Here is a 26,398-nt window from a genome sequence, read left to right as displayed (position 1 = left end):
GAAGTAGAAGCAGATCTCGCTTTGCATGTCATGAGTCGATCTCATATATTAGTTTCACCTTTTAAGTTGAATTACAGAAATCAAGGAACTTTTCCACGATATTTTTCGAGTTTCACCTGTACTGAACCACTGGCTCTTCTGACATCCGTATGGAACTTGCAGCTCCAGGGACAGTCTATCTCAATTCTGAGGTTCTTTGGGGCATTTGGACCCTGGGAAAACAGGGTGCCAGGATAGGTGGGCCTCTGGTCAAAGCCAGCGGGGCTGTTTTGGGGTTATCTCTGGTCGGGGGCAGCCAGATCCCCCGACTTCGCTATTCCACCAGTGCAGGCGCCGACAATTTCTCTCGCTGGTGTTGGTCTGAGCGAGCTCTGGGGCAGGCAGTGGGGCGGGAGACGAGGGTGGGGGGCAGGAGGCATGCAACAAGGGGGGAGACGTGAAGAAGATGAGTTACCTGACAGATAATGTTATCATAGTAAGCCAATGCACGAGCATGAGGGGAGAGGTTGGAGGGGGTGTCACAAAATTTCCTTACATTTGGGTGCGAGCCCTCCGCAATTGTGGACAGCGAGAAGTTGTCGTTGTGGAGCTCAGAGGGGGTTCGGTATCTGCCGGCGGCGGGGAGAAGAGGAGGGGAAACAAACAAGAAGCAGAAAGACGAAAGAAAGGAGAGAATCCAGAGGTCAGAAAGAGTAAACACAGATTTGGAAGGGAACCCAAAGGTCAACCCTCCATCCCCGCAATGTAGGACTCTCAACAAAGGCAAAACACAACTCGATTGTCCAGCTGGCAACAAACCATAGCAATCTTTCCAGGGAACTTTGAGCACCTGCTACGCTGTTCAAACACATTTACGGCTCCCAGTATGTTTTTGAGCACAATTCAAAGTGTTGGTGCTGACCTTTAAAGCCCTAAATGGCCTCAAAGGCCCAGTAGACCTGAAGGAGCATCTCTACCCCCATCATCCAGCCCGGACACTGAGGTCCAACGCCGAGGGCCTTCTAGCGATTCCCTCCCTGCAAGAAGTGAGGGTGCAGGGAACCAGGCAGAGGGCCTTCTCGGTGGTGGCACCTGCCCTGTGGAACGCCCTCCCATCAGATGTCAAGGCAATAAACAGGTATTTTACTTTTAAAAGACAACTGAAGGCAGCAGGGAAGTTTTTAATGTCTGTATTGTTTTAAATATTCGGTTGGAAGCCGTCCAGAGTGGCTGGGGAAACCCAGCCAGATGGGCGGGGTATAAATAATAAATTATTATTATAATTATTATACATGGAAGTGAATGGCATAGAGTTGCACAAATAGAAGGCAGCTCCTGCAACCACTCTCTTTTCTGCACACCCAACTGTACTTCCCCCCCCCAAAAAAAGCCTACTCCAAAAATGAAGCAATCTAACCGTTCGTTCCACAATGTTTCCCATGGGAAAAACCAGAGGTCACCCACATTCACTTTGCAGAGCAATGGCTCACCACCAGAACAGGTGAAGCGCTGGGAAGAGGTTGCCTCTGAGCAGTTGCAGAGTGCCTTTCACGCAGCAATCTCTGGCCAAATTTGAACTTGCAGAGGAGAACCTCCCAGGAGGAAAGTTTCCTGCCTAAACCTCCTGTCTGTGCTTCGCATCATTTTTGCTTAAAACGATTAACATTCACGGAATCCACAGAGTCAGAAGGGACCGATGTCAGACCCAATGTTGTGTGGCATCCCTGTGACCACCCATCTTTTTATTTTTCTTATTGTGGCGTTGGAATAATATTAATTATGACATATTGTTCATCATTTCTTATGACAATAACGCAGGGGGCAGAAAACCCTCTTCGATAATGAATTTATTGATTGCCCATTCGTTTTTTTAAAAAATCACAACAACAATTAAAACAAATCAAAACAATTAAAAAACAAATTTAAAAATTGCAACAAAAAGACATAAAGTTGTGCAGTAGAAAATATACAGGGGAAAAGTTTGACCTTTTTCTGTTAGGCAAAGATCAGAAGGCGACCCGGATGGTCGCCAGATTCTGTGTACAGATCTGTAGGCGCAGACCATCTCCCGACCCAAACGAGTTAATTAAGAAAATCCCTAAACTCGGTTCCCTGGGTGACTCTGGGTCATCTCTCTGCGGTAACTTATCTGAAAGTTTTAAGTGTCTATACACTAATCGCATTTATAAATTTTAAATTTATTGTTGTACATGGTTTTAATTGTTTGTTTTCCTTCTGTGGCTGTACCCCCTCAAGTGTGTTTTATAAGCTGGTCTCCGACCGTAATAAATAATCTAAGCTATGTTATACAGGAAAGTGAGAAACAGATGCCAATGAACAACTGTGGGAAGCTCAAGGGCCACATTCTCTCCCATATAACCTTCTGGGGGCCACATTCCAATGGCGGAGCAAAAGTGCTGCGGTTCCTGCATTTCAGGGGGGGTTGGACTAGATTCCCCCCCGGGTCCCTTTGCAATTCGACTGTTTTATGATTCCAAGGCCTCATTCGCAAGGGGGGCGCGGTGTGCTTGGTGCCAGGAAGACGCGATCTGCCGCCTTTTTGCGCCACGCTGCGTATCTCCCCAAAGGGAATTGTGTTGCTTCTCACCAACGCTAGCCCCCCCCCACTCTCAGATGACCTATGGCCCCCCCAAGATGCCAATGGAGGGAATCTTTCCCTTCGAAGACCCCCACTCCCCCCGCCATACAAAGCCATCCCCCTCCCCACCCGACGGACAATACGGCCATCTGCTGTTGCCAAGCTAAGAGCCCCCATGCAGAGCGCCAGCTGCTCAGCATGCCCCCCCCACAAAGCTCTTTAAGGGAGCTGGAGGGAAGAAAAGGGGGGGCATTGTGGCTGCGCACTCAGGCGGTTTTGTTTTTTTTTAAAGGGGGGGGGGGACCAAGCTCATTTGCAAAAGAAAAAGCAGCGCATAGGAATGCAAGCCGCTCCCATGACCTCTGGCAGAAAGGGGCGCTCGGGAAGAGGGGTGGGGGCAGTTCCCAGGCTCCGTCCTTTCCCCCCCCCCAATGTGTTGTTGCTAAGAATCCAGGGACCCACCTCTGCACATATTAAGCATGGGGACCCCCGCCCTGCCTGGATGGGACCCAGCTGAATCACACATCACAGGGACGCAGTGTGGATGTCAAGGACCCAGAGAGAAGGGGCGAATAGCTGTCAGCTTTTCCCTTTTCTCACGAGGAATCCTATTCAGAATAAGGGAATTTCCCTTTAAAAAAAGGGAAACATTGACAGCTATGAAGGGGCGTCCCATTCCAGAGCAATGTCTAGGCAACACGATGACCGTAAACATACGTAATAAACAATCTTTATAGAATTCCTTCAAATCACAAAAAGAATGAAATCTTTAGTCTCAAAGTCTCTGGAAATCTTTAAATGAAGCGAGGTACAAGACTTTTTATGGTGGAAGACAAGCTGTGAAGTGTTGTGTATTCCACAATGATGCTCAACACTGAACAGTGATTCCGGATATTGACTACTGTTTCGTAGAATTCTTCGTCAGCGTGGAGGGGGGATATAGAATTGCTTCATAAACCCATCTTATTTCGAATGAATGTATGTAAATGAAAATATCAAATGCTGTGACTACATTATTACACGAGCACTGTTCCACAGTATTTGATATTTTCATTTACATACATTCATTCGAAATCATTCATTCATTCATTGTTAAATACACAAAGCTTGTCTTCCACCATACAAAGTACAGAGACTTTGAGACTAAAGATTTCATTTTGAACTTTTTATGATTTGAAGGAATTCTATAAAGATTCTATAAACTTCCCCAAACAGGGCTGCCTTCCAATGTATTTTAAAGATAAGATAGCTGCTTATTTCCTTCACATCTGAAGGGAGGGTGTTCCATAGGGCAGGTGCCACCACCGAGAAGGCCCTCTGCCTGGTTCTCTGTAACCTCACTTCTCGCAATGAGGGAACCGCCAGAAGGCCCTCGGAGCTGGACCTCAGTGTCCGGGCAGAACGATGGAGATGGAGACGCTCCTTCAGGTATACTGGACCGTTTAGGGCTTTAAAGGTCAGCACCAACACTATGAATTGTGCTTGGAAACGTACTGGGAGCCAATGCAGATCTCTCAGGACCGGTGTTATGTGGTCTCAGTGGCCGCTCCCAGGCACCAGTCTAGCTGCCGCATTCTGGATTAATTGCAGTTTCCGGGTCACCTTCAAAGGTAGCCCCACGTAGAGCGCATTGCAGTAGTCCATTGAATTGGGTCCACAATGGCTAGAAACCGGCTTCTAAAGCAAGATTCAAGCAGAGGCGCACTCAAAATGTTGCATTTTTGCACGGAAGACATTGCAGCATGCAAACGGCCTCGGTGCTAAGTAGCTAAGCGGAACCTCCATATCCAAGAAGAGTCTATCTCTGGTTGCCTGGCGCTGAGCACAAAGCGGAGGGGGCCAGCCTCCCTCAAGTGGGAGGCAACTGCATAGCCTCTGCTACAGAAAGCGCATTGAGTCAGAAAGACTTGGGTGCTTGCAGCTTGGGTGGCGATTATTAGATTCTGCCATGACAGGGGAGCTTTGAAAAATGGCTCATTGCAGCCAGAAGTGAGAGGTCAGCTGGGATTCTCAGAGAGGGGGAGAGAGAGGGGGGCCCCCAGTTTTTTGTTTGATGCAAACCCACTCTATCATTTTGCATCTTCCCAACAGGATACCACCGGGAGACTTTTGTTTCCCAGTGCCTGGGATGCAGTCATTCCCAGCGGCAATAACCACAAATGGCGTTGCCTTGGCGAAAAACAGCGATGCCCATGTCATGCAAAAAAGCCCCGTATTTTGGAGTTCTTCTACTGAAGACGTAAGGGAAGAACTCAAAGTGCATTCAATGCCCAGAAGCTGCTGGCAACCACCTTTGCTCTCCCCCTCCCATGGCCCCCACCCCACACCCCCACAGGTCTTGCCAGACAGTGCAAAGCACTCCTTGGTAATTACTGATTGCACTTTTGCAAAACAGCAATTAACCGCTCATTAGGGAGCTGGCCTGCTCAGACCCAGGAGGGGAAAGAGAGGAGAGCCAGGAGCTGGGATACAAAGCGGTAACCTTAGCTGAGAAGCAGCGCAGGAGCTCTCCCTCCTTCCCATCCTCCAGATGCTAAGTGGGGTTATGCAGGGTGAGCAGGCCTGCGCTTGCAGCCCCAACCAATTGGCAGGCAGCAGAGTTTCCAGGCTTCAGGTTTAGCTCTACGTTGAGCATGAAGAAGAACAGGGACCTGGGACAGGCTACAACTCGTGGGCATCCAATGAGGCCGAGGGCTGGAAGATTTCCTTAAGGTCCATGAATCATCATAGTTTAGAGGTCCCGGGCCCTAAGGAAGTCAGATTATCCTCCACCAGGGCCAGGGCCTTCTCAGTGATGGCTCCGACCTGGTGGAATGCTCTGCCCCATGAGATCAAGGCCCTGAAGGATTTAACTTCCTTCCGCAGGGCCTGTAAGACAGAGCTATTCTGCCTGGCTTTCAATTTAAACTTAGCCTGATCTTTTATTCCCCTTCCTTCCCTCCATCTCCCCTTTTTATGAAGATTACCCGCTCTGGGATCCCACAGCTAATTCTCCCCTGGTCTCCTCGCTGGCCCAAATAGGACTAATTTAGCCAGCTAGCCCTTGAGATCATCTAATGTTTATTGAATGGATTTCCCCCCCAAATTGATTTTTGAATTTGCTGTTATTCACGCTTTATACTGTATTTTATGCTGTATTTGTTGCATCAATTAAGTGTTTTAAATTGCTTGTTAGCCACCCTGAGCCCGGTTTTCTGAACCAGGAAGGGCGGGGTCTAAATAATAATAATAATAATTCAGGGTGGATGGAAGGAAGTTCTGCGGCACGCAAGCGCACAGTTAACCTACGGAACTCACTGCCACAGGAGGCAGGGATGGCCACCTAATCTAGATGGCTTAAAAAGAGGATTGGGCAAATTCGTGGAGGAGGAAAAGGCTATTGATGACGAAGGCTGGTCTCTGCTTCCACGTTTGGAGGCAGCAAAGCTGCTGAATTCGAGTTGCTGGAAACCACAGGAGGGAGGGGGCTCTTGGGTTCAGGACTGGTACAGAGGAGGGAGGGGAGGCACCAGCTGGGGAACCCCCAAGGAAAGACGGCTCAGAGCCAAGGGATTGGTGGTGGGACAATGATGGGTGCTCACAAGGGGAGGAGTGGGAAGGAGGTGGTCTTGAATCTGAAGAGGCGACAGGGTTTAGTGAGCAGGGAGAGTCAGTGGCAGAGAACAGTTCAGACTCAGAGGCAGAAGCTGAAGCAGGAGAGGAGGGAGACCAAGAGGCAGAGATGGGCCTGGTTGGCAAAGAGTCATGGGTGTCTCTCCCGCCTGCAGAACCAGCTTGTCAGGAGTGCGTGCAGGAGCCAGGCCCTGTGACCAATAGGACTTTGCAGGACTGAGGCCTTCCTAAGTTTGTTCTGAAGAGGCAAAGCACGGCCGCACAGGTGAGGCCGATTGGTAACTCACAGCACCTGGTGGCAAGAGTTGTGAAAGGGATATAAGGTCAGCATTTCCCTTTGGCTCTTTGCCACAGCGACACGCTCCCTGCCTTGCTGCGTTTGACTCCCTGCTTCTTGATCCTCAGACCCTCGTCTTCCTGACTTCTGGACTCCCATTCCTGCTCCTACCCCGCCACCTTGCCCCTGGTCCCCACGTCCCCAGCTGGGACTTTGATCGCCCGTGAACCAGACCATGACACAGCTTGTATGTTTATGTTCTGACAGTTCCCTCACCTGCGGGCAAAAGCAGTCCAGCCCAGAAAGGATTCTGCCCCACAACTGCATGAAGTGCATAGCCCAGTGAAGTGGACATTGGGATTCCCTGGGGGATTCCCTAAGAGGCAAGGGGGCAAGAGGTGGGTGCGGAAAGTGGGGATTGAAGACTCTTGCTAACTTCTCCGCATTGGCTCCCCGTCGGTGGGATGCCCTCCCCAGGGAAGTTTGCCTGGCGCCTTCATTATGCACCTTTAGGAGCCAGGCAAAAACGTTCTGTTTTAACCACGCCTTTGGTTGACCTGATGGGACATCCTGTCTCCTTTTAAAATGTGGCTCTTTTGTGTGTGTGTGGTGGGGGTAATAATTTAGTTATAGGGACATGGGTGGTGCTGTGGGTTAAACCACAGAGCCCAGGGCTTGCCGATCAGAAGGTCGGCGGTTTGAATCCCCGCGACAGGGTGAGCTCCCGTTGCTCGGTCCTTGCTCCTGCAAACCCAGCAGTTCGAAAGCACGTCAAAGTGCAAGTAGATCAATAGGTACCGCTCCGGCGGGAAGGTAAACGGCGTTTCCGTGCGCTGCTCCGGTTTGCCAGAAGTGGCTTAGTCATGCTGGCCACATGGCCCGTAAGCTGTATGCCAGCTCCCTTGGCCAATAAAGCGAGATAAGTGCCACAACTCCAGAGCCGGCCACGACTGGACATAATGGTCAGGGGTCCCTTTACCTTTACTTTATAATTGGGTTATTGCTTTTATTTTTATTTTATATACTGTGATACTTTTATGTGAACCGCCCTGAGACCTCTGGGTATAGGGCAGTATATAAATTCAAGAAAAAATAATAATAATAATAAACAAGACATTGGGAAACTGGACTCGCTGCATCAAGCCCATCCGTCACACTGGGAATTAACTAAGCAGTGAAGACGTTACTAAATGTGGCATTTAGGACTCTTGCTAGAGGACTTTGAGAAGCTGGCATCACGGATCAAGTTCACCAGGCTTGGCGGAGTAATTAAACTAAATAGTTTTAATTGGGTTTTCAGCGAATGCGCAATTAATGGTTGATGTTTCGAATTTTATAGTCGTCCTATCTTCCTTAGTGGGTCATGCAACTGCTATTCTGATAAATTCTTTTTTTATATATATATAAAGGGGGGGGGCAGTTCTGAAAAATGCCGCTGTGTGCATTTTCCAGAACAGATTCCCCCTCCCCTTCCACTCTGTTTCACCTCTTTCTCTGATGTCACCAGGGAAATTTACAGCCCTGCGGAAGAGGCGAACTGACAGGCGCTCTGTCCCGGGCACACACAACACTTGGCGTTTCTCCCAGCCGGAAAACTCCAGCCCCATAAATCACAGGATGGGGACGGGAGCAGGGATACCACAAAGGCTGTCGTTGATGGCAGGATTGTAATAAGGAAAGCCTGCCGGATGAGGCCGAAGGGGGCGCACCCAGTCCAGCATTCTGTCCTCACAGTGGCCAACCAGATGGGAAACCTGCAAGCAGGATCTGAGCACAAGAGCAACTGGAATCCAAATAATAATAATAATAATAATAATAATAATTTATTTATACCCCACACATCTGGCTGAGTCTCCCCAGCCACTCTGGGCAGCTTCCAATTGAGTGTTAAAAACAATACAGCATTAAATATTAAAAACTTCCCTAAACAGGGCTGCCTTCAGATGTCTTTTAAAGATAAGATAGCTGCTTATTTCCTTCACATCTGAAGGGAGGGCATTCCACAGGGCGGGCGCCACCACCGAGAAGGCCCTCTGCCTGGTTCCCTGTAAGCTCACTTCTCGCAGGGAGCGAACAGCCAGAAGGCCCTTGGAGCTGGATCTCAGTGTCCAGGCTGAACGATGGGGGTGGAGACGCTCCTTCAGGTATACAGGACCGAGGCCGTTTAGGGCTTTAAATTGCTGTCTCTAACCACAGACACAGAGTATAGCTATCCTGGCTAGGAGCCCTCAATAGCCCTCTCCTCCATGATGATAAACATGTGTTGCTCCGCCCACTTTTGGCCCAGGCCCCGCCCACTGCTAGCATGTGGCCCTTGCGAGGTGGTCCAGAGACGAGTGTGGCCCTCAGGACAAAAAAGCCAAAACACACACACCCGGCAACTCCGCAATAATAGGACGAAGACAAAACCTTTCCCAGGACCGTCCGTCTCCCGCCTCTTCCTTGCCAGTCAGCGATCGCACCATTTAAAGACGGAGTTAGCTCTTCATTAGCAAAAACCCAACTTGGCTGAGTGTGCGGCTGAGCAAAGCAGCTCATTCCCAGGAGCCTTCCTCCATTAAAATCAGTTGCCGAGTCTCAACCTCCTGTCCAGGGATTTCCTAAGCAATCTGAGACTGCGCCTGCATGAGGCCAAACTCTCCTCCACCCTGTTCATGCCTCTCTTGGTTCTGGGAGACACGCGACTCTGCGCCAGCCAGACCCATCTCTGCCTCTTGGCCTCCTTCCTCTCCTGCCTCAGCCTCCAATTCTGGACTGCTCTCTGCCACAGACTCTCCCCGCTCACTAAGCCCTGTTGCCTCTTCAGCTTCCGACACCTCCTCCTCTCCCTATGACCACTCTTCGTCATCCCACCACCAATCCCTGGGCTCTGCACCTTCTTCCCTGGCGGTGTTCCCAGCTGGTTCCTCCCCCCATTCCTCTGCGTCCAACCCGCCCATGACATTTGACACCCACCCACCCACAGACCCGCCCGCCCAGCCCCGCCGCCACTCACTTGGTCTTGCGCAATTTGCTGTTTTCGGTTTTGAGCAGGTAGAGTTTCTTGGCGAAGAAGACGGTCATCATGAAGAGAAGGAGGACCACCAGGGCGGCCGAGCCCACGGCGATGCACATCACCTGGAAGTCGGTGATGATGGACTCGCAGCGGATGCCTTTGTGCCAGATGTAGTCCTGGGTGTTGCACCTGCGGGGCGAGAGGCAAAGCGAGGTCTGCTCAGCAAAGGGGGAGCCTGGGAAAGGCACCCATCCCAATAATAATAATAATAATAATAATAATTATAATAATAATAATATCTGAACTGCCTCGCCAGAGTGGTGCATGCTCTGGTTATCTCCCACTTGGACTACTGCCATGCGCTCTACGTGGGGCAACCTTTGAAGGTGACCCGGAAACTGCAATTAATCCAGAATGCGGCAGCTAGACTGGGGACTGGGAGCAGCCGCTGAGACCACATAACACCAGTCTTGAAAGGCGTACACTGGCTCCCAGTACGTTTCTGAGCACAATTCAAAGTGTTGGCACTGACCTTTAAAGCCCTAAACGGCCTCGGTCCAGTATACCTGAAGGAGCGTCTTCACCCCCATCATTCTGCCCGGACAGTGAGGTCCAGCTGTGAGGGCCTTCTGGCGGTTCCCTCACTGCGAGAAGCCAAGTTACAGGGAACCAGGCAGAGGGCCTTCTCAGTAGTGGCACCCGCCCTGTGGAACGCCCTCCCACCAGATGTCAAAGAGAACAACAACTACCAGAACACATCTGAAGGCAGCCCTGTTTAGGGAAGCTTTTAATGTTTGATGCATTACTGTATTTTAATATTTTGTTGGAAGCCACCCAGAGTGGCTGGGGAGGCCCAGCCAGATGGGCGGGGTATAAATAATAAATTATTATTATTATTATTATTATTATTATTATTATTATACTTATACATTTCTTATGCCCTGACTTTCTGACTGAGATGCCCCAGCCACTCTGGGTGGCTTCCAACAAAAATGCAATTTTAAAAAGAAGGAAAATCCAAACATTTAAAAGCTTCCCAAAGCAGGGCTGTGTTCAAATGCCTACGAAATTTTTTACAGTTGTTTAACTATCTGACACTTGCAGGGAGGGCATTCCACAGGGCGGGCCAGTCCTGTTCTCCCTGCACTGGATCTTGACCATCACCTCAGCTCAACTCAAGTGGAGAAGCCTACCCACAAAGTCCAAAAGTGGAGCTTCCACGGATAGGGGCAGGATACCTTAGGAAAAGATAACCGCATGTCACCAGCTTGTCTGTTTCCCTGGTACATCCCTTGTCAGAGAAGGCGCCGAGCTGCAAATTTAAAGTAGCAAATTTCAAGTGCTCAGAGTACTTCTTGTTAAAGGGATAATGATTCAGAAAACCCTACGACGGTCCTGTAAGTTAGGCCAGTATTATTGTCCCTGCAATGAAGATGGCAGCCAGGAGAAGGGGCTTGAGGACGAAAGGGACAGATTCGTGACTCTTTGATAAACGCGGGGATTTACTCCCCTGAAAGGCCCATTATAATAATAATAATTTATTACTTGTACTCCGCCCATCTGGCTGGGTTTCCCCAGCCACTCTGGGCGGCTTCCACAAAGACCAAAAATACATTAAAATGTCACACATTAAAACTTCCCTAAACAGGGCTGCCTTCAGATGTCTTCTGAATGTCAGGTAGTTGTTTATTTCCTTGACATCTGGTGGGAGTACCGGAACGGGTTACTTCCCAGTTTTGGCGGTCGCACATGCGCTGAAGCGCTGAATAGAGCTTTGCGCATGCGCAGAGGTAGCAAATTGCAACCCACAGATGCGCCACTGCAGGTTGCGAACATGCCTCCCGCACGGATCCGTTCACAACCTGAGCATCCATTATACTAAGTAAAATTAGGAATGGTAATTTCAGGCGTCGGAAAGTTAAAATTACAATTAAGGCTTGCACAAGCTTTCTAAACCTCTGAATGTTTTTATCAGGTGCAGAAGAATCCACAGTGAAGGTGCTCGCTTAACATCAACAGGCAGGGAGTTCCACAGTCTAAATGCCGCTACACTCAAATATTGAGCTCTTACAAATATCGAATGGGACTTATTCGGCGCCTGCTAGTTCCACCAATCGAAGCCGGTTCATGTAGGGTGAGGCAATCTCGCGGGTAAACTGGTCCCAAATTGTTCAGGGCTTTACATACTGATAGTAGCACCCTGAACCTTGCCCGGTAACAAGCTGGATCCCAGGGCAGGTATCTGAGCACAGGTGGGGTAGGCTGGCAAGGCCTCACTCCTGTCAGCAATCGGGCTGCAGCATTTGGCGCTAACTTGCAGCTGTGGATCAAGAGAAATGGAAGCCCCCAAGTACAGCGCCTTGCGCAATAATGTTAGGGCGGCCTCAGCTGCTGCACCACACAGACGAGCCTGGCTAGTGTCGCTTGGACTACAACTCCCATTATGCAGCTGGTGGGAAATTGCATCCAAAACAAGGGGGGTGCACCAGGTTGGGGGATGCTTTGCTAGGCTATCATGCAGGGTGGATAAAAATCAATGATTATTTTTTTTAAAAAAAAATTATGATTTTCTAAATTTAAATCGAATTTTTTTAAAAAAAAATATTGGGTTTTTAAAATAAAATGCTTTTGGAGGAAAAATCTTTCTAAATATAGTTTTCTATTTAAGTTACTGTACATTGTAGTCCAAAGGCTATTCATCAGGAAATAAGGATTTGTTTTAAGTTTTTCACGTGTGCTAAAACTCAGTCTGAGTTGAAAAAAAATAAATCGTTTAACCACATCAGTTAACAAACATGGCTACATATGCTATAATGGTATTGTTTTAGTTAAATAAATGGTTTAAATTGTTACCAAGGAAATGATTATTTTTCTTCCAATAAAGTGCAGCAGAAAAGTTGTCCAAATATAAACAGCTATTAAACCTCACACTAACTTCATAATTATCAGTGTATTTCTAATAGTATAACCAAATCAGTAATTTTTGATATAAACTATTCTGAAAAATTATTATTCCAGAAATGAAACCTTAACCTGCCTGTAAATATTAAGATTATACCAGCAAGAATGAGTCTTTCTGTAAAAAAATATATGATTAAAATGAAGTCTTACTGACCAGTGATTTAAATTGTGATTTAAATCAAATCCACCCGGCTACCATGTGTGTGTCCAGGGCTCTTAACGGAAGAGGAATGAGGGCAGGGAGAGAACGTTGCCCCCCCCCCCAGATATTGCCAAACTACAACTCCCATCAGCCCCCATGGCCAATGGATGATGGGATTTGTAGTTCTGCAACACCCAGAGGAGGGACGCGGGTGGCGCTGTGGGTTAAACCACAGAGCCTAGGACTTGCCAACCAGAAGGCTGGTGGTTCGAATCCCTGTGACTGGGTGAGCTCCCGTTGCTCGGTCCCTGCTCCTGCCAACCTAGCAGTTCGAAAGCACGTCAAAGTGCAAGTAGATAAATAGGTAGCGCTCCAGCGGGAAGGTAAACGGTGTTTCCGTGCGCTGCTCTGGTTCGCCAGAAGCGGCTTAGTCCTGCTGGCCACGTGACCCGGAAGCTGTACGCCGGCTCCCTCAGCCAATAAAGCGAGATGAGCGCCGCAACCCTAGAGTCAGTCACGACTGGACCTAATGGTCAGGGGTCCCTTTACCTTACCTTTAACACCCAGAGGGCCAAAAAACTGCCCACCACCAACTTCTTTATTTCTCATGCTTCATACTCCCAGTATGGCTAATGATAATTTTACAAAATGCAGTGCAAAAACAAAGTTTAAAAACCCCCCACAATGCAGAATAAAACACTGTCATGCAATTCATGCAGATTTTGCAACGGCATCCAAGGCTTGCTGGGAAAAAGGATTTAGCTGGAAATGCTCATCCCATCAGGACCAAGAAACAGACAGGGAACCCGCAGGTGTGTGTTAGCAACCTGCAACGCTTGCATTGCTGGGGCTGGACTACATGACCCTTTCGGTCCCTCCAAAACCAGAGAATTGTACGACTTTATGAATGCACAGCACACGCCACACCCGCTGAACCGAAATCCCTTCTCCTGCCTAGAGGTACAGGTCCGGAACACCTGAGTCAATGAGCAGCGAGGCAGGATCCGAACCCGCCTCCCATTTGTGCTTCAGGATTTCTGCTGGATCCGCAAAGGGGTGCATCTCCCGCAGAGGACCCCTACCCAAGCTCTGCTCTCGGTGCACCCCGTGACTCGCACCCAGAACGCCATCTCTGGAAACAGCGCGCCTTCTTCCCGCCACCGCTGTCTGTCAGAGCTGATTAGTGACTCAGGGAGTGCATCCCGTCAGCGTGGCTCTGACCTAATTCCGGCTCGGCTGAGCAGGCAGGGTGCTGTGGGGGCAGGGAGCACCCGGGAAATCCCTCCCCCTTCTCCGCTCAGCAGGCAGCAGCCGAGACGTCTTCAGGCTGCCTCTCGCCACCTTGGGTCGGGCAGAGGGCACGGGGCTGAGACAGCATCAGACCTACCTCCCAGGGTCGTCGTAAACAAAGGACTCGGGGCATACCTTTCGGAGACCAAAGAGCATCGCCCTGCGCGCCCAGGGTTCGAATCCTGACTCAGTGTGTGACCTTGGGGGCCAGTCCCTGCCTCGCAGGGATATTGTTGGTGGGCACTGAACGAGGAGGGAGGGGGGAAACCACAGATGCCACCGTGAGCTACTCAGAAAAAAAGGTGGAATGCAATAAATGTATAGGAAATTCGGGGGGGGGGAGTGAAATGGAAAATAGGAGTTCGGGGGCAGGAAAAGGGAATGGCATGGGCTATTTTTCAATAGCCCATGGTTGATGGGAGAACTCCACGCTGCAACACTTCGTTGCAGTTCTTCAAAATACAGTGGTACCTCGGGTTAAGTACTTAATTCGTTCTGGAGGTCCGTTCTTAACCTGAAACTGTTCTTAACCTGAAGCACCACTTTAGCTAATGGGGCCTCCTGCTGCTGCTGCGCCGCTGGAGCACGATTTCTGTTCTCATCCTGGGGCAAAGTTCTTAACCCGAGGTACTATTTCTGGGTTAGTAACCTGAAGCGTATGTAACCTGAAGCGTATGTAACCCGAGGCACCACTGTACAGTAGAACCTTGGCTTACGTTACTAAACTTCGGGATGCAAAAGCAGCAAACCTGGAAGTATTTTCCCGGGTTTCGCCGCTCGTGCATGCGCAAAAGCGTACCGCGCGCATGCGCAGAATAGGCACCTCTGGTTGTGGAAACCTCGGGATTTGACTAGAGCTCCGGAACGGATCCCGTCTGCAACCAGAGCACCACTGTACTGTCTGTATCTGTCACCGATGGGCAAACTGCAGTCAGGATGACGGGCGGTGTAGTCCAATAACGTCTAGAGGGCCACAGGTGCCCCATTGCTGCTTCAGGTTGATGAGACAGTTCCCTAAAGCTCCATCACAGTCCAGTGTGACCCCAAACCCCACATTACTGAATTGCGAGGGGTTGGACCAGATGACCTTTGGAGCTCCCTTCCCACTCTAGAATTCTCTGATAACTCAGGATATGGGAGTCAGCAAACAGGAGCAAATTCCCATTTGGGGGTGCCGGATGAGATTTCCCAGATTTAGCCCACATGCCAAGAGGGATGCGCCCCTTTTCTTCCACATTAAGTGGGTAACTGGCTCCCGGTGGAGTACAGGGTCAGATTTAAGGTGCTGCTTTTGACCTTTAAAGCCCTTCACGGCCTAGGACCCTCGTACCTACGGGACTGCCTTTCCCGGTCTGCCCCATGGAGAGCCTCAAGGTCCATAAATAACAACGCCCTAGTGGTCCCAGGCCCTAAAGAAGTTAGATTGGTTTCAACCAGAGCCAGGGCCTTTTCAACTCTGGCTCCGGCCTGGTGGAACGCTCTGCCTCATGAGACCAGGGCCGTGTGGGATCTGATTTCTTTCCGCAGGGCCTGTAAGACAGAGTTGTTCTGCCTGGCCTTTGGCTTGGAGCCAATTTGATTCCCTCGCGCCTCTTTCTTGTCTCCTTTCTCCTCCTGTGAAGAGGCTGCATTTTAGTGTTTTAATGTTTCAATATTTTAATTGTTGTATTTTAATCTTGTTTTTAAGTTGTATTCATTCAACTTGCTTTTATTATTGCTTGCTAGCTGCCCTGAGCCCAGCCTTGGCGCGAGTTTTAATCTGTTTTTGGTCCATTGCTACTTTCAGTTATTGCGGCCGTTCTGGCGGTTCCCTCGCTGTGAGAAGCCAAGTTACAGGGAACCAGGCAGAGGGCCTTCTCGGTGGTGGCGCCCGCCCTGTGGAACGCCCTCCCAGCAGATGTCAAAGAGAAAAACAACTACCACACTTTTAGAAGACATCGGAAGGCAGCCCTGTTTAGGGAAGCTTTTAATGTTTAATAGGTTATTGTATTTTAGTGTTTTGTTGGAAGCCGCCCAAAGTGGCTGGGGAAACCCAGCCAGATGGGCGGGGTATAAATAATAAATTATTATTATATTGTTATTATTATTTATGAATAATTTTATCACTTCATCTTTCTTGAGGGTTTTGCTTTCTGACAGCCAGGCAGCATACAAATCTGATGAAATAAATAAATAAAGCCCAAACTCCCTACAGTTAGAAAGCTAGCTCAACAGGGAGCGGTCTAGGTTTAAACCGTCACGCCTGATGTACTCGTCTTCTTACTTGAAGGGGAGCTTTGTGTGTTTTCACAAAGTAGAAGGAAGTCGTGTTTAGTTAACAGCACTCATGCATTTGAACTATTAACTGGTTCCATCCACTCTGACCAGCTCAGAATTCAAACCCCTCACCCTGTCACATGTGGAGACCAAGCTGAAGCCAGTGCAGTTTTGGGTGGAGGAGGAATCTATGCTCCAAAACCAAGCTGAGCATGGCTCATCCCAGACCTTTTAAGGCTACTACTCCCAGTGGAAGAAGACTCAAATTTCAGCAGCACCCAGGGTGTCGCTAAAATCCCCCCTTGCCTTTCATGTTCCCTTCCACGTCCCAGTTGTGGCGCCCCCTGCAGCACAGCCACAGCTGCCTCTGTTACTCCCACCTCACCTGCCAGGGAAGCCCCGCCCACTTCCAGGTAGCACCTCACCTGCAGAAGGCCCCCAGGTTCTCCACCAGGTAGCACTGGCCCCCGTTGTGGCAGTAACTGGGGAAGGTGTCGCACATGGATTTGCAGGAATTGTTGTGCCGGACAAAACCACTACGGCATTCGGTGCCGTTCTCCATGACGCCCAACAGGCTGAGGTCCCGGCCAACTTCTGCCGGACGGGGTCTGGGGGTGGCCCTGCCGCTGCCCCCCGTGATGACAAAAGTCTGCAGAGGTGGGACGACATAGCGGCGGCTGGTGGGCTCCGCTTCTTGGACGGCGGTGTGGATCTTGGGCGTAGCCGGAGTGGGGATCCGAAAGCCGTTCTCGTCCTCCAGATCCCTGGCCAGCCCTCCTCCGCCATCTTCCTCCTCCTCCTCTTCCTCCGGCTCGTCCAGGTCCTCCTCATCCCCGTCGGTGTAGAAGGAAGTCGTGGGGTAGAAATCAGACTCGTCGAAGGGCGTGAAGTCATCGTAGAGGTCGTGCAGGGACCACGACATCCCTTTGTCATCCACTGGTTTCCGCTTGGTGGAGTCCAGGCCAGCCCCACCAAGCCTCTCCCCATCAAACAGGTCATAGTAATCAATGTCGATGATCTCAGAGGCCAAAGGGTCCTGCGACGGCTTCGGTGAGGCCTTGACCGGAGGCGTGACGGCCGTCCGCGGGGTCTCGGCGCCTGGCCAGCTCCGATCGGTGCGGCCTTGCGCGCCCTCAGCCGGCGAGCTGCTGGAAGACTCCACCCACAGCTCCAGAGGCTCCTCCTTCTGGGCGGAGTCTTGCTCTGGGACCGCCCCGCCCTCCTCGGGGGCCGGGACGTCGGCCCTCGTGGGAGACGCCAGCACTGCCACCCCAAACGTGTCGAGGAGGAGGTCCGTTTCGGCCGAACTGTGGCCCAGGCCTGCGGGAGAGCTGGCCTCTGGGGCAAACCTGGGGGTCGTGGTCCGTTCTGCCAACTCCCCTTGATCCGGGGAGGCCTTGGGGGGCTGGTCCCCACTACCGGCTTCCTCTTGGCTTTCTGGGGCAGCGCGGGGGCTCCCCGCTGCCCCGTCCTCCCCGTCAAGTAACTTCCAGGCCCCCTCCTGCCCCTGCGCCGGCTGGGCAAATCCGGTTCCGCCCGACAATGCTTCGAGGGGGCCCTTGCCGTCGTGTCCCCCCAAAAAAGGCTGGCTGAGAGTCCCTCCGGGGCAGCCCAGACAGAGGCCCGACATATTTTTCTCCTCCTCCATCTCTCCAGAAAAGTACCTCACCGTGACGCTTGCTCCTGGGGGGCTGCCAGCAGCTGGGATGTCAGAAGCGACGGCATCGTCGCCTGGGAGAACGGAAGGTGGCTTGAGCTGAGATTCCTTCGCTCCCGCTGCCTGCGAGGCTTTGGGGGTAGAGGCGTTCCCTCCTCGCCAGGCGCTGGGTCTCGGTGGCGAGGGATTCTCCTTCCTCGGAGGCGGCGCTCTGCTCACAGCGGCCGGCCTGCTCTGCCAGGGGGCTCCTCGGACGTCTGTGGCGTTGGGGGATCTTGCAGGTTGTTCAGAGGCTGCAGGCAAGAAAGGCAAAAACACTTGTGAGTGAGAAAGAACGCAAGCAGGGAGAGGTGCTCCTCCCCGTGTACACAGAGGCGTTGCTAAGCTCCCTCCCCAAAATAAGAACCCATAAAGAGCCCTGCAGGATCAGGCCCAGCCAGCATCCTGGCCTCATAACCTGATACACAGAATCATAGAAAAGTCAGAAGGGACCTCGTGTATCATCTAGTCCAATGCAGGAATCTTTTGCCCCACGTAAGGCTCGAACCCACGGCCCTGAGGTTAAGAGCCTCACACTTTGACAACTGAGCTATAAACTGCATCAGGGCAGAACAGGGCAGTTGTCTCAATGCAAAACCCGCAAGCAGGACCCGGGCGCAAGAGCATAGCCATCGGGGGGGGGGGGGCTGTTAGCCCTCGATGGCTCTCTCCTCCATGAATCTGCCCGGTCCTATCTCAAAGTCACCTAGATTGGCCACCAATGCCTCTTGTGGAAGGGAGTTCCACAGATCAACTCAGCGCTGCGTGAAGAAAGACTTTATTTTATCCCCCCCTGAATCTTTCAACATTCAGTTTCTCTGCTTTTCCAAACCCCAGAACCTCCTACGGACAATTCCAGCGCACCGAACGGTACTTTCCCTATTATATATATATGTACGTAGTCTTCCTTGCCGCGGTGTCAAAAATAGCAGCGGTCTCGGCTCGCGGCTCGTTCCCACACATTCTGGCTGCCTGATTCAGCTTTTCTCCTTCCCCCTCTTTCCCAGTGTAGTAGAGCAGAATTAATCACTTGGAAGGTGGGGGAGAGAAGAAGCTAGCTGGTTGTAGCGAGGAGAGGGGTGTAAATATGGGAAATGTCTTTGGCGCTAACAGTCGCTTTGGGGTTTATTTACCAAATCGGTGGACCTCTCCCTGCAAGCAAGGAAGAAAGGCATCCTGATCAACCTTCGGGAGAAATTCATCCATCCATCCACGGGCAAAGGGGTGGGCTCCCTCTGACAAGACCCCCACCCACCCAGTGTTCTAATTTTGGCTTCCCTGAGAAAGATCTTGGGGTTTTTTCCCGAGGCTTAAGACAAAAGCGAACAGAAAAAGGAGGGCGGAATGCAAGAGAAGCCAATGCAAAACAGAAAAAAATTGTTCTAGAGGTAGGAAACACCCCTCCTCAAACCAGGAGAAAAATAAATACGAGGAGGAGGGTGTCTGTTTGGTTTTTGAGCATCCAGGACTGGGGGTGTGACTGAAGAAGAGGACTGCAGGCAAAACCAGCTGGAGAAAAGGGATGGAGAGATCCCAAAAGGGTGGACATCACCTCCATGCCTACACAGACACACACACCTGTCTGACTGGTCATCACCAGATCCTAGAACAGGTGGACCTCCTGGTCTGATCCTGCCAGGCAGCTGAGGGGTCTTGCAGGGGAAACAAATCATTTTGCACACACACCCCTCCTCTGGAAGGAAGGTCTGACTGAGTCACTGGTTTTTGTGGCCTTCTAACCTGAAAATCCATAGATTTACACATCTGAACCTGGCAGCAGCAGCAGCAGCAGCAGCAAGCAGGATAATTCTCACTCCCTTCCAAGCGTCTGGGGTTTATTTACGACAGGACACGGTCACCGGGGGACTATACAGATCTCTTCCACCATCAAACAAGACCCGCATTCTTAAGAAATAAAGATTCATTCGATCTTCGACAGATTTTTTTTTTTTTGAGAGGGGGGTGCAGCCAAGAAAGGCACAGGGGGTCTTCGATGCTGCACCACCACCCCAGACTCGTCCGCAACGGAATCACCAGGACGTGATCCGGTGCGATTCCGCATTTCGCCGCGATCTCCCGCCGCTGCCGCCGCCCGCCCCTCCCTCTGCCCTCCAGCTCTCCATTCGCCACAGCCTCCTTTTTTGGGGAGGGGGGATACGGACACACACACACCCCAAAATACATTTGCAGGGGAGGGGAAGCAGGGCGAGCAGAGTGTGTGGATTTTGTAACACGTGTCTTGCATTACAACTAACGCCGCCACCAAATCACTCAACAGACATCCCCGAAAGCATCCTACAAAATCAGGGGTGGGAGGGGGAGAGGAGAAAAAGGAGGGGTGGGAATCATTTTTTTTGGGGGGGAAGGGTCTTCTCTTCCCACCCCAATGTGGCCATTTTGCACCCCCCAGCCCTATCCGTCCCCCACCCCACTTCTTGAAAAGGCTCCCCCAGTGTCCTTAACCATTGCCAAAAAATAATAATAATACGCCCTCCTTATTTTTTTGCGCGAGGGGAGTGGTCGGGGGGTGGGGAGAGACGAGACTGTCTGGGTCGGGGGGGGCGGTTCCCCCGTTGCAAATTCCACCCCCACCCAAAAATATACCCCCCCCCAATATTTGCAATCCAGAAAATACCCAGGTAGTGGAAAAGGGTGCAATCTGGGGATGGGTGTGGGTGTTGGCGTCTCCATCCCACCCCCCAATTCCCCTCGCCCCCACCTACCCGCGAGGAGGCCCGCCAGCGCCATCAGGCCGGCGGCGGCGGCGAAGGCGAGCCAGGCGCGCCCCATGCTCCGTGCACCCTCGGCCGCGTCCCGCCCTCGGCAGGAGGCTTCGCGCGCTGCTCCGGCTGCCGCTCAGCGCCGGCGGACGCCCCGCCGCATGGCGCGCCCAGCCGCGCCCCCCGAGATCAGCGCCCAGACGCCGCCGCCGCCGCCCAGCCGGCCCGAGGAGGAGGAGGAGGAGGAGGATGCCGCCGCCGCCGCCACTGCCCCATCGTCCCCCGGCCGCCGCCGCCGCCTCCAGCCCCAGCTCCAGCGGCAGCAGCAGCAGAAGCGCCGGCCCCGCCTCGCCGCGCGCAGCGCCAGGAGCCGCGGAGCAGGAGGAGGAGGGAGGAGGAAGGAGGAGACACTTCTGCAAGGAGGATTACGGTGCCCGCGGGGGGGGGGGGGGAGAGACAGACACACACAGACTCACTCACACACATGCACATGCACGCGGAGGCGCGGGCGCGCGCAGCACCCCCCTGCCCAGTTGCAGCCGCTGCGCTCTTGCAGTTGCAGGACGCGCCGGGCGCTGCTGCAATGCATGCGCGCCCCTGGGCACGGTTTAGAGCTGGGGTGGGATGTAGGGAAGGCAGTTGGGGGAGACGGAGGCTGGAAGCATTGGAGGGGGGGTGGATGCGAAATGGGGCGCAAACCGGAGAGGGAGGACCATAGAGGCGGAAAAGGACCCCCAGTCATCTAGTTGCAAAACCCCGTGCTATGCAGGAATCCCAGCTAAAGCTGGGAATTGGGGAAAACTGGAATGAGAACGGGAGAGGAGCCCACGGTGGATCAGGCCCCTGGCCTGTCTGGTCCCTGGCGCCGTCCTCCCGCCAGGGCCACCTGCGGGAAGCCGAGCAGCAGGATTCGAACACAAGAGCAGCTTCCCTGCTGGGGTTTCCAGCAATTTGGAAGCACGGGACCGTAGAATTGCAAAAGACCCCCAGGGGTCATCTAGTCCAACCCCCTGCAATGCAGGAATCTCAGCTCAAGCATCCGTGACAGGTGGCCACCCAACCTCTGCTTAAAAACCTTCAAGGAAGTTAGAGTCCACAAGGAGTGCGTTCCACAGTCAAACCGCTCCTACCATGACAAAATTCTTCCTGAGGTTTAGTCAGCGGAATCTCCTTTCTTGTAACTTGAAGCCTTGGGTTCAGGTCCTGCCCTCCGGAGCAGGAGGGGAGCAGGAGGAGAGGACGGGGTCTTGCTTTGCTGCAAGGGGTGGAGGGATGCATGGAGGAAGGCCAGTGGGGTAAGTATGTAAAAAGAAACGTGCAGGATCTAGTCCAGTGGCCAGCCAGAGGCTTGTGGGACACCCCCAAGCAGCCCTCTCCTCTCCCCTCCTGTGGTTGCTAGCAAGTGGTATTCAGAAGTTTTGCTGCCTCCGACTGTGGAAACTAGTTGTAAAAGGTAAAGGTAAAGGGACCCCTGACCATTAGGTCCAGTCGTGGCTGACTCTAGGGTTGCGGCGCTCATCTCGCTTTACTGGTCCAGGGAGCTGGTGTACAGCTCATGGTGTACGGTCATGTGGCCAGCATGACTGAGCCACTTCTGGCGAACCAGAGCAGCGCACAGAAACGCCATTTACCTTCCCACTGGAGTGGTACCTATTTATCTACTTTCACTTTGACGTGCTTTTGAACTGCTAGGTTGGCAGGAGCAGGGACCGAGCAACGGGAGCTCACTCCGTCGTGGGGATTCGAACCGCTGACCTTCTGATCAGCAAGTCCTAGGCTCTGTGGTTTAACCCACAGCGCCACCCGCGTCCCAGAAACTAGTTGTATATGTGTGCAAATACCATGGGTCCCTGGGTGTGCACCACGGCTCACACACGTACACACACCTCTCCAGATCAAGCACAAGAAAGAAGCCCGTCTCTGTGAAGGACTTCCTTGTATCCGACTTTTCATTTTTGGAGACGCATTATTGCCCAGAGCATTTCCTAGGTGCATCGGCTTCTGACAAGTCACACACGCGCATCAAATACTATGCTATGTGTATCATGCATTGCAACGTCTTCCCTTCCAAATCTCCTTTCCATTCGCGTCTAGACCAGGGGTCAGCAAGCTTTTTCAGCAGGGGGCCGGTCGACTGTCCCTCAGACCTTGTGGGGGGCCAGACTATATTTTGAAGGGGGGGAAATGAACGAATTCCTATACCCCACAAATAACCTAGAGATGCATTTTAAATAAAAGGACACATTCTACTCATGTAAAAACATGCAGATTCCTGGACCGTCTGCGGGCCGGATTTAGAAGGCGATTGGGCCGGATCCGGTCCCTGGGCCTTAGTTTGCCTAACCATGGTCTAGACGCTGCACAGCGGACCAGCCTTTGCTCTGGGGGCATATGGGGCACAGGAAAGTGTCCACGACACGTGCGCCAGCCTCAAGAAACCTCTCTAGCCAAGCTTCTGCTACATGAGCAACTCCTCGCTGTGTTTTCTGCCCGATACAGAAAACAGGGTCAGAATTATTATTTCCCATTAATCTGGGGCAGCTGCTCCCCTCCCGTCCTCCCCTCGCCAGGGCCTGCTGCTCAGCCAACAACATCCATGTGGACTTTTGCTGCTTTCCCCCACACCCTCCAGCCAGGGTGAACATTGATCTGAAATTCATTGTCTGGGAGCTGAGCCAAGGAGAAGGGTTAAAGCTCATATACAGTAGTACCTTGGCTCCTGAACAAATCGGCTCAAACCCAGAAGTGAGTGTTCCGGTTTGCGAACGTTTTTCGGAAGCCAAACATCCGACACGTGTGGGAAGCTCCCGCAGCCAATCGGAAGCCGTGCCTTGGTTTTTGAACAGTTCCAGGAGTCGAACGGACTGCCGGAACGGATTAAGTTCGACAACCAAGATACCACTTTATAGGGAGGGGAGACTGCTGGTATGGAGGGACCAGGAGGACAAATAGACCGCAAGCCTTAAGCTAAAACACAGTTTCCCATGCTGGGAATCTGGTTGGCCACTGTGGGATTAGGATGCTGTACCAGATAGGCCATGGGCCTGATCCAGCAGGGTCTTCACATGTTCTACTCAGAGGAGTAGTGAGCTGCGGAAGGCAAGGGAGCCCTGAGATAGAAGAGTTTCCGTTCCCAGCAGGTCTAAGATCCAGCAGGGTCTGAGGTGAGCAGGAGGCATTTTGACCATGTTGCCTCTGGCTCCTGAGTGCTCCTGACCCAGGGGTCAGCAAACCTTCTCAGCAGGGGGCCGGTCCACTGTCCCTCAGACCTTGTCAGGGGGCTGGACTATAGTCATACCTCGGGGTACAGACGCTTCAAGTTGTGTGTTTTCAGGTCACGGATGCGCCAAAACCAGGAAGTAACGGAATGGGTTACTTCTGGGTTTCAGCGCTTGTTACTGGTTACGGATGTGCCAGAAGTACTGGAACGGGTTACTTTTGGGTTTCGGTGCTTGCGCATGTGCAGAAGTGCCAAATCGTGATCCGCACGTGCGCAGACGCAGCGCTGTGGGTTGCGAACATACCTCCCGCATGGATCACGTTCGCAACCCAAGCGTCCACTGTATTTTGGAAAAAATATATATGAACGAATCCCTAGGCCCCACAAATAACCCAGAGATGCGTTTTAAATAAAAGGACACATTCTAGTCATGTAAAAACATGCCGATTCCCAGACAGTCCGCGGGCCGGATTTAGAAGGCGATTGGGCCAGATCCAGCCCTCGGGCCTTAGTTTGCCTACCCATGCTCTTACCTGTGTGCTAAAGCCTCATCTCTGGCTCAACTGCACTCTCTCTTCTTCGCTTGCAAGGCAAGGCCTCGGGAAGCCCTCTAGAGACCCGCCAGAACGGATCCTCCTCGATAATTAACGAGCTCATTGAAACACTAGCCCTGCGGCGGAGGCAGCACTCTGATTTCCGGCTGCTGCTTCCAGCTGTGAACTCTCTCCACAAGGTGCCAACCACCTTGGCTGCTGCACTCGAGAACCAGGCTCTCCTCTAGAACATGCGCAGAGGGCAACCAAAGATGGATCTTTCTGAGGGTGAGAGCTGTTCAACAGCAGGACAGACTTCCTTGGGAGGTGATGGACTCTCCATCGTTTGATGGGGGGTGGCTGTCTGCCAGGGATTCTTTAGCTGTGATTCCTGCATTGCATTGGGTTGGATTTAATGACCTTTGGGGGTCCTTGACAGTTCTACGAACCAAGCAGGTGTAGAAGCTATTCCAGGCTAAGGAAAGAAATCAGAGCAATCCTGGAAACATTTATGAAAACATCCAAATTTCTTCCGAACACCAGAATTGCGGCGCAACACTATTTTCCAGCATTTACTCAGGTGGGAAGGGGAACAAATCTTCCTTTGCCACTCTCTTCCTTTAAATTGCTCCTGGTGTTTGCAGAGAGGGCCCACAGCTCAGGGACACCTGCTGGGCATGCAGAAGGTCCCAGGCTCAGTCCCGAACAGAATCTCCAGCTAAAAGGGCCAGGTAAACAGCAGGGGTGAGGAAGGCCCTCTCCTGTAGCAGGATAATAATAATAATAATAATAATAATAATAATAATAATAATAATAATTTATTATTTGTACCCCGCCCATCTGGCTGGGTTTCCCCAGCCACTCTGGGCGGCTTCCAACAAAGATGAAAAATACAATAAAATGTCACATATTAAAAACTTCCCTGAACAGGGCTGCCTTCAGATGTCTTCTGAATGTCAGGTAGTTGTTTATCGCTTTGACATCTGATGGGAGGGCGTTCCACAGGGCGGGCGCCACTACCGAGAAGGCCCTCTGCCTGGTTCCCTGTAACTTGGCCTCTCGCAGTGAGGGAACCGCCAGAAGGCCCTCGGCGCTGGACCTCAGTGTCCGGGCAGAACAATGAGGGAGGAGACGCTCCTTCAGATATACTGGACCGAGGCCGTTTAGGGCTTTAAAGGTCAGCACCAACACTTGGAATTGTGCTCGGAAACATACTGGGAGCCAATGTAGGTCTTTCAAGACCGGTGTTATATGGTCTCGGGGGCCGCTCCCAGTCACCAGTCTAGCTGCCGCGTTCTAGATTAGTTGTAGTTTCCGGGTCACCTTCAAAGGTAGCCCCACGTAGAGCGCATTGCAGTAGTCTAAGCGGGAGATAACCAGAGCATGCACCACTCTGGCAAGACAGTCTGCAGGCAGATAGGGTCTCAGCCTATGTACCAGATGGAGCTGGTAAACAGCTGCCCTGGATACAGATTTGACCTGTGCCTCCATGGACAGCTGTGAGTCCAAAATGACTCCCAGGAGAGCCACTGATGGTCAGAGGGGTTGATATTGGGCAAGATGGACCAGTAGCCAGGGGGCAGCAAACTATGCTCCCAGAGCACCTAATGACCCAGGGAATCAACAGATCCCAGATGTCTTAATAGCTCAGAAATTGCTTTGCTGAAGTGGATCAAAGCACTATCCAGGCCTGCGCTCTCATTTTTCAGCTGTCTCCCGGAAGTCCACAAGCCGGTTGTCAAAGATTGGTGTCAAAGAGTGAGCCAGCACACCATTCAAAGTTGGAGTCAACTCTTTATTAGTAAATTCACAATCTTCACAGACTTGGCTGAGTGTCAGGCCTAATGAGTGCAGCAGCTCATCCCCGTTAGGTCTTGTCCCATGAATCAGTTGTGAGACTGAAAGCCCCTGCCTTCCGACAACCGCCTTAAGTCCCATTTGCTCCAGGGATTTTCCCACGCAATCTGAGACTGCACCTGTGTGCAGCCTGTCACTACTCCGCCCGTTTCAGCCCTCTCCTGGTCCTGGGAGATGTGGGGAAGGGAGCTTGTCACAGCAGGAGGGGAAGACACCCCATGCCTCTTAACCAATCTTACTCATCTCTGCCTCTTGGTGTCC

General features: G+C 51.8%; 2 protein-coding genes across 3 annotated transcripts in view; both read right to left on the bottom strand.

Annotated features, from left to right (window-relative positions):
* CSPG5 (chondroitin sulfate proteoglycan 5) overlaps positions 1-20,655 on the bottom strand; it is a 25,976-nt gene extending 5,321 nt beyond the window's left edge. The window contains exons 1-4 of one of the 2 annotated variants that reach the window (XM_083704103.1): positions 20,531-20,655; positions 16,537-18,061; positions 9,463-9,651; positions 455-608 (exon numbers count right to left, since the gene is read on the bottom strand). In XM_083704103.1, the coding sequence (XP_083560229.1) occupies positions 455-608; positions 9,463-9,651; positions 16,537-18,061; positions 20,531-20,597 (1,935 nt within the window). In that variant the 5' untranslated portion in view covers positions 20,598-20,655. The remainder of the gene's footprint in view (positions 1-454; positions 609-9,462; positions 9,652-16,536; positions 18,062-20,530) is intronic. The other variant, XM_083704104.1, reaches the window with a different exon arrangement.
* SMARCC1 (SWI/SNF related BAF chromatin remodeling complex subunit C1) overlaps positions 14,315-26,398 on the bottom strand; it is a 112,806-nt gene continuing 100,722 nt past the window's right edge. Inside the window, exon 28 of the mRNA XM_083703989.1 lies at positions 14,315-14,433. Coding sequence (XP_083560115.1) covers positions 14,333-14,433 — 101 coding nt within the window. The 3' untranslated portion in view covers positions 14,315-14,332. The remainder of the gene's footprint in view (positions 14,434-26,398) is intronic.

This window comes from Podarcis gaigeae (genome assembly GCF_964106915.1).
Source record: "Podarcis gaigeae genome assembly, chromosome: 12".
Lineage (NCBI taxonomy): Eukaryota > Metazoa > Chordata > Lepidosauria > Squamata > Lacertidae > Podarcis > Podarcis gaigeae.
This window is presented reverse-complemented; position numbering and strand designations above follow the sequence as displayed.